This window comes from Arachis ipaensis, chromosome B02 (assembly GCF_000816755.2).
Source record: "Arachis ipaensis cultivar K30076 chromosome B02, Araip1.1, whole genome shotgun sequence".
In the NCBI taxonomy this organism is placed as follows: Eukaryota; Viridiplantae; Streptophyta; class Magnoliopsida; order Fabales; family Fabaceae; genus Arachis; species Arachis ipaensis.
Window position 1 is genome coordinate 87,951,528 of NC_029786.2, and position 8,694 is coordinate 87,960,221.

General features: G+C 27.7%; 1 protein-coding gene across 1 annotated transcript; it reads right to left on the minus strand.

Annotated features, from left to right (window-relative positions):
* On the minus strand, positions 314-5,701 carry LOC107625620 (protein NRT1/ PTR FAMILY 5.6). Its single transcript, XM_016328305.2, has 4 exons — positions 5,437-5,701; positions 3,096-3,313; positions 1,783-2,339; positions 314-1,354 (listed from the first exon to the last, which is right to left on the minus strand). Exons 1-4 carry the CDS (start codon positions 5,645-5,647, stop codon positions 481-483), a joined length of 1,860 nt encoding a protein of 619 aa, XP_016183791.1. The 5' UTR covers positions 5,648-5,701; the 3' UTR covers positions 314-480.

The following is an 8,694-nucleotide window of genomic DNA, read 5'->3' on the forward strand; positions in this document are numbered from 1 at the left end:
TAAGTTGGTTAAGTTATCAAAATAATAATGCTATTTAGATTATTTTTTCTAGAACATTTCTAATATGAATTTTACTCATCTTCTATGTTGAAACTTTTTTTGCTCATAGATAAATTACTAACTCTTCTAGAAAGTAATGATTTCTTTTCAAGTAAAGTTGTAAACTATTTCAATGAGTAACCAACTAAAGATTATTTAATATATATGAACAACTTTTTGCCATTGCAGACGTAGTATTACTTGTCTTAATTTATCATTTACTATATATTCTTCCCTTGCTATTAACATTATTCTTTCAAAAATAACAAAGTAAATGATCAAACAACATTATTGATATATATCAACAAAGCAACTAACATTCATTCACTATATAGTAGAAATTAAACATCACATATAATAATTTCATCATCAGCAAAGCCTGCAATCCTAGACATTTTTATACTATAAATATAGAACCAATAATATTGAAACAAACTCAAATTAAACCATTGTCCCTACACCATCACCATCACTCTTCTCTTCACCACAATCAGCCACCACAACTTTTTGCACATTCTTATAGGAATACCGGCAAGCGAAGAACACAAACAAGAACAAGTTCAACGTGGTTATCACCGCCAATAGGCCATAAAATTTGTCTAACCTACTCGTGTTCAAATCCTTACCGATCCAACTTTTACCGGTCTTACCGGTAACATGATCAACCATTGTTATGAGCCAGCTACTAAGAAAGTTTGCAGCACCAATAACACTTAAATAAAGTGCAATCCCTAAGCTTCTCATTGAATCCGGAACTTGGTCATAGAAATATTCTTGCAACCCTACAAGGGTAAAACCGTCGCCAATTCCAATAATTAGAAACTGTGGCGCCAACCAAAACGCACTCATTGTTAGTGAACCCTTTAAAGGGTTCATCTCAACATAGTGAAGTCTCTTGTTCTCTACAACCGCCGCAATTACCATTGTAACGATAGAGAAAACCATTCCGAAACCAATCCTCTGAAGGATGTTGATTCCTCTCTCGTTCCCCGTTAGCCTTCTTAGCAGAGGGACGAGGATCTTGTCGTAAAAGGCGACGGATATTATCATTCCGATGGCGGCGAGGGTGAACATTGAAGCTGGAGGGATTTGGAAGCCTTTGGCGACGGTTCTGTCCATGATAACACCCTGTTTGATGAAGAACGTGGATGTTTGTGCGGCACATATTCCGAATGGTAATGTGAAAACCCAAATGGGGATCATGTTGATAATTAGCTTCATCTCTTCCACTTTGGTCACACTTGCAAGCTTCCATGGACTTTGTTTCTCTGCTATGTTTCCACCATTTTCAATGATTGCTGCCTTGTCAAGAAATCTGAAACAAATTCAACCACAAATTATTATATCATCAACTTATATACACATAACTCTGCTTAATACTAATAAGTTGCATAAGGATGATATATAAATTTTTTAACACCTATATTATATAAAATTTAAAAATTATAAAAAATTAGAAAAATGATAATTTTTTACTCCATTTTTAATAATATTACTCCACACATTATTATTTTTTTTTTAATTTATCCATGCATAAATTTGTAAAAAAAAGATGTAATATTATCAAAATAGGAGTTACAGTATCTATTTCCAAAAATTAAAGTATCAAAATAACATAAGATTTAAAAGAATTGGCATTAGTTCATTTCATTGATTTAAATGTAAAAAAAAAAAAAAAGAATTGATGACCTAAGATTTGTTGTTATAAATTGCAATTGAATAACCATATAGTATACTACTTACTTGAGCTTCTTGGTGTGGCCTAAGAACCTTCCATTGTTGTTGTTGTTGTTATTAGACTTGGAAACCTCATATAATTGATTAGGATTAGAAGGATAAGGAAGCTTCCTTTTGGAAATGGCGGCAACCAAAACTTGCAACATTGGAGTCAAAGGGCTACCCATTGGTGCCCTATAACGATAACATTTCCTTCCCAACAAGAATATGATCAATGAGAAAGCCATGACCAATGTGAGAATAACATCAGCAACTCCCCAATTAACATGATCTTGTACATAAACAATTAGGGTTACTCCAAGAATGAGTCCGCTACAAAGACCACAGTTCCACCAGTTGAAGAAGGACATTTTCTGCCTCCTTTCCACGACATGGTCGTCGTCGAATTGGTCGGCTCCGAAGCTTTCCAAGGAAGGTTTGTGGCCTCCGGTTCCAACGGATATTAAGTAGATGGCTAGGAAGAAAACCACTTCATGGATCCTCCTTGGTTCAGCGCATGTGCTTGTATCATCACATGGCTTTAAGCCTGGTAAGAACCATGACAGAGAAAGCAGAATCAAACCCTGCATTTTTCATTGTAAACAAGTTAGATTTACTTATTCCTGTTTTATAATTATACTCACATTTTCAAACTTTTTGCTTCGGATATAAGAGTATTTTTATTTTTTTTTACTAAAGATAGAGAGATTCAAATTCGCAATCTCATAAATGAGTATAAAAAATTATATCATTTAAGTTATAATTTATTAACGGATATAAGAGTATTTTAATATGGTGTTTTAAAAATTTTAAATTTGACGTGTCCATAAAATAAAATAATTTTAAATTTTATTTTATATTGGATATAATTAATTAAATGAGACCAATTTTACTTTAGAAAAACGATTTTATTTTGATAGAAAATCAATTAAATTTTATCATTTTATATAAAATTTAAAATGAATTAAAATTAATCACATTTAGTTTTAAATGTGATGTGTCTATAAAGTGAGATAGTTCTAAATTTTATTTTATATTAAATATAACTGATTAAATAAAACCAATCTCATTTTAAAAATTCGAGGTTACTATAGTAGAGAATCAATTAATTTTTGCCATCTTATATAAAATTTAAAATAAATTAAAATCAATCACATTTAATTTTAAATTATTATTTATAACCTATAATTTTATAAACAATGATATAATATTTTGAGAGACTCAAAATAAATATTGAAGATTATCTAATTAATTTTGAGAAAATCAATTGTACAGAAATGAAATCAAACACATAATTTGAATTGAATGATATATAAATGATTGAGATTATTGTTAGGTACCAGAAGATAAACAATGCAAGAAGCAATGACAGTAGTGTAACGGCCGAAGAAAGCATCAGCAAGAAATCCTCCAAAGAGTGGCATCAAAGTGGTGACACCTGTCCAATAATTCACATTCCTAACGGCTGTCTTAAGATCTTGATGAATAATCTTTGTCAGGTAAAGGACCAAGCTAGTTGCTATTCCAAAGTAACTCAACCTCTCACTGAATTCAATTGCTGCAAATCAACAAACATCATCAAATCAATCATGTCAATCAATTTTTTACTACATAATGTATGTTACTTTTTAACGTTTTATTTTAGGTGAGTTCTATGGTGTCTATGGTGCCTAAATTATCTAACTTGCTTTTAAAGGTAAAAAATAAAATGTTTAAATCAAAAATAAAATATTTAAAATTTATTAAATATTATCTATTTGTCTTTTTTGATAAGTTAGACACAATTTTAAAGACACCATAGCATTCACCTTTATTTTATTTAAAGCACTCTTTGTTGTTTAATTTATGGTTAATTAGGAAAATACATTTGTTAATTAGTATTTATTTGAACGTTATTAAATGAAGATAGCAACGAAATCCCTTGAAATTGTCCACAATCTAAATTTTGTGGAGAGAAGTTGACTTTCTTGATGGGATATAGAGAGGTCTCTATTATTGAAATTGCTCTATTCTCATTTGTATGAATCAAATGCAAAGGTATTCGAATTCCAACTTCTAAACCTAGTTCAGATGGGATTTGAGATTTAAGTTAAAGTATATAGGTTGAAGTTGTTAAGATATAGGGGGGGATTAAAGAGGAATCTCAGACAAGACAAAAAGTATTGGTGGAAGCATGAACATATGTAGTGGGAATATTCACATAAGAATATGAATATATTATTACGTTTTATGAAAAGCTTATGAAATAAAAACACCGCTCAATAGTTAACTTAAAGCATACTAATTAGTAATATCTGGAAGATTAATTGGCTTAATATATATTATATATTCCAATTTTTAAGCTAGTTTATATACATACATATGAAGCACTAGTTAAGTCCTAAGTACTTATTCCATTCATTCATGTGTAAGAAATTAACATACACTAAAATAAAGTAAGAATCAAGTGAGAATATCATTTTAAGTAAAATGATATCGTCGTTTGTATTCTTTTGTGAAAACTAAACTATTTATCGACCGAACTATATTAAACTACAATTATCTATTATGAATACAATTTGTATTAAGTTTTTTGTATAAATTGAACATATCTTATAGTCTAATAATTCATATTCATGTAGATTTTAAACTCCTATTATACTACTATTAACTTTAATTTAACGGTTAATTTTCTTAAAAAGACTTCTATAAAAAAATTCTTGATATAATATTTTTTAAATTTATACCATCAGTGCAATTATATATATGGGAAAAAAAATAAAAAGCTAAATTAATCAACAAGATTATATAGGGTTTCGCTAAGATATATACTAGTTAAACGTTTTTATAAATAATTTTTATTAAATTTGAGTTCATCAAATTGCCATAAAATTAAAGTAAGAGAGTGAATAAAAACACCATTGTGATGAGTATAGAAATTAGGACCACGACAATTGAATACTTGAAAGAGAATTATATTACAGAATCAAAGAGAAATCAAGAGAAAAATATCATATCACAAGAAAGAGAATTAAATAGATTTCACATAATACTCTTCTACTCTAGTATATAGCCTATCCTATTTATACTAGTTTCTACAACAATAGCAACAAAGCCCAATACAATACACTACACTAGTTTAGACCAATTAGGCTACTTGTTATAGAGTTTTTAAAACTTCTAATGCAATTAATATATATAAAGAAATTTTCATGTTTAGTCTTTTAAATTCTTATAAAGAGAATGAAAAATTGGTGATTATTAGATAAACCCTACACACAAATAAAACAAATTAAATAACATATGATGACTATTTCGAAATTGGGAGTGTTAAGAAAATTGATTAGTGATTAGGAAGTTTGAGAACCAAAAAGGCATATAATAAGGATCAATATTCAAATACCCTCCAAATAATAAGAATAAAAATGGTACGAATTTAATTTGATGCATTAATAGTTAAAACGTTTTATATCTTCATTTAATTACATCTGTTTTTTTTAAGTAATTATTTATATAATTAATGTAAAAAAAAATATTTTTGTTAATGTGATATTATACATGTAATTAGATGTATGTATAAAACTATTTTACACTAATAGTATATTAAAATTAAATTTTAAAAAAATGATATTAACTTTATATATAAGATACACATATATATGCTGAAGAAATTAAGTTGCATGACAAGTTTATATATCTTACCAATAATGAAGAAAGAAGCTTTCCAAGAACCAGTTGAATCTCGGAGAGGAACCCTTCCCTTATAATCAAGTGAAGAATCATGAACCAATTTCATCTCATGATCAACCTCTCCGCTTTTTGCATCAATTGCGTTCTTCTCCATATGACTTGAATAACTAAGATGGCAAGTAGAAGAAGAAGACTTATTAATGGAGGAATTATGTTGTTGCATTTGACAACCTTTACCATTTTGGAACCTCCTTATATAGAGGAGCTAGTAGCAGAGGAATGAATGAAAGGATTTTTGCTTTTCTTTTGACTCACTATCACTCATGGGTTGGTATTGGAATAATGAAAAATGTCCCTCTCACATACAAACACATGCAATAATTGTGAGATTTTCTTTTCCTTTCTTCTAAGGACCAAACCAAAAAAAGAATAAGTAGTTGGGATTGCCTATATCTCCTAACGTTAATACTAGAAAGACAATAATAACTATGTTAGTTCTTATAGTTTCGTGAAATTTTTAATTAGGTCCTTATACTTTTTTTTTTTTAATTGGATTCCTGTACCAAATTTTTTTTCAATTAAATCCCTCTTAATAATAATTGGTTTAATTTTATAGAGACCCAACTAAAAAAAAAAGAATTGGTACATGGACCTAAATAAAAGGAAAAAAAAAGTGTAAAGACCCAATTAAAAAAAATTTGATGCAAGGACTCAATTAAAAGAAAAAAAAGTATAGGGACTTAATTGAAAATTTTGCAAAACTATAGGAACCAATAGAGTAATTAAACTTTAATTTATTTTTTTTCCTTTTTTTTTCTTTTTTTTTTCTAGATAAGTAGAAATGGTACTATCCAACCAATTTGTTCTTTCCCAATATTTGATGAAGTGCCTCAGATAGTAGAGAAGGCATGTGTACAGTGGCTAACCCAGTGTGATTTGGTGTAAACGCAAAGTTTTCCAAAAAAATTGTTGATATATCAAATAAAAAAATTGAACTCAAGTATTTGACTAAAGTGAATTATTTATTTGTTTATATAGACTCAGACTTGAAAGAATGGAGAGAAAAGCTCTCAGAAAAACTTCGTTCTTTGTTTCTTTTACAAAGAGTCTTTCATAGTTCATATCTTTACTATCAAAATGCAACTTCATAACAATATGGAAGAGATTGTTGATTCGATCAAGTGTATTACAGCATGGAAGGAATCATGGAGGTTAAGAGTGAAAATTGTTAGGCAGTGGGACAAAATTTTGTGATTTGTAACCATCAATTAATTATTATTAATTTAATGTTTTTAATAGTATAAAATTATATCTAATAATATAAGATTATTCAATTTTTTTTTAAGAAGTGTTGGTCTCTTATACTTTCTTTTAATTTTATTAGGGGCAAATGATGTACCACACATATATAATTTAAATATTTTGGTGAAATTATTTTTGCCAAATGATGATATAGATGAAATAATGTCATGCAAAGATGCTGAAAACTAAGCACTAGCTAGGGAAACGTCATTGTTGAAATGGAATAGCATTCATTCGTGCCCATTTTCTTATAAATGGGACCACAGCACTGTTAGTTCTATACAAGCCACCAATGAGTTTTCGTGTTAGCCATCCAAAACAAACTATGCCTTTAATTTGCTTCATCATGCATATTGAGTTTTCTTTTTCACAACAATTTATTGATGGATTTGTATCTTAAAATACATATTATTTTATTTATTTATTGTGAATATATTCATATTAGATTTCATGAAAGTCTAAGAATTATTCACACATATATATACAAGTTGAGTTGCATAACGGATCCTATACACTTTTACTCGTTTTATTTGTGAATTATTGTCCCCCTTTAATTTCTTGTCGACTGAAGAACATAAAGTTATGAGATGACTCGATTTGCAAAGTGACTCTTTTTCTTCTTTTTTAATTTTTTTTCTGTGTAATACTTTTTGAAGACTAATAAAGTTATTATTATTTTTAAGATAGATTCGTTTTTGCGATAGGACAACCTTGTATATATTATACCGTATACATAGTTTAGATTATGATGCCTTAAGAACTTCACATAAAAACCAAAAGTACACATAAAAAGAGTTTGGATAGAAGTACACACAAAATATTATAATTTATAAATATTAAAATACACTCAAGAAATTATTTTGATGGACAAAAATATTGTATTATTAGTGAATTTGTAAGATTTAAGAGTATCTTTATTTGTCCTTCGAATTACATATTCATAAATTTTGGTATGTATTTTTATTCATGTCAATTTTTTTATGTGTATTTTTATTTATTTATTAAAAAAAGATATTAATAGTGTTAAAGAGGGAGTCAGGGAAATGTCTTAGCTAATCATACGGCATGAGGACTTAAAAAAAAAGAATTAAGAGATTAATTCTAAAAATACATCAACTTTCAACAACTGTTACACAAAAGTAGCACTCAAAACTTAAAATAAATTTGAATAGATTATTTCTAAAACTATCCACAATTCTGCGAATCCGGCAAAATTAAATCTTCAAAAAGTAAAAAAGCTAAATATTATCAAACTTTCTGATGTTCTCAATTATCATGAGCACATTTTGAAAGCCTCAAATTAACTGTTTTTTATTTTTAATTTAAGAAATTATTAATTAATTCTGACTTATTATATCTTCTATAATTAAATAAAAAAATTAAAAGAATATAATTTTTTTTATATGTTATAAAGAACAACAATATCAGAAAGTACATACTCGGTATTAAACAGAGAAACTCAATAAATATACTAGAAGAATAGAACATAAGTAAAAAAATATTTTTGTCTTTTTCTTTTAATGATTTATATTTTTAATAAATTTGATAATTATGTATAAAAATACAATTATTTGAAAAGTTATCTTCCATTGTCAAAGTGTAAATGATATCAACACTTTCCCTTTATAGAAATCTGATCTCATAAATATGTTTAGCCTCAATTGGCTAATGGTATTTGTCTACCTTTCTCTCTGAATTTTGTTGCTGATATGTTATTTGCTATGTACTTTTCATCCCTGCAGTAGTGGACATTGCTTTTTTATTTTTCTTTTAGTCAAAATTAATATTATTCGAAGATATGATAATTTAGGGGGAACAAACTTGTCAAAACAAGATGAAGATAGGAACATGAGGTTTGGTTTCGTGTTTTTTTTTTTTAAATAATTTATTGAATAAGTTGGCTTTTAAAAGATATCTATTTTTTTAAAGTTTTAATTATTTAAATTTGATAAACCTTATTTAAAAAAG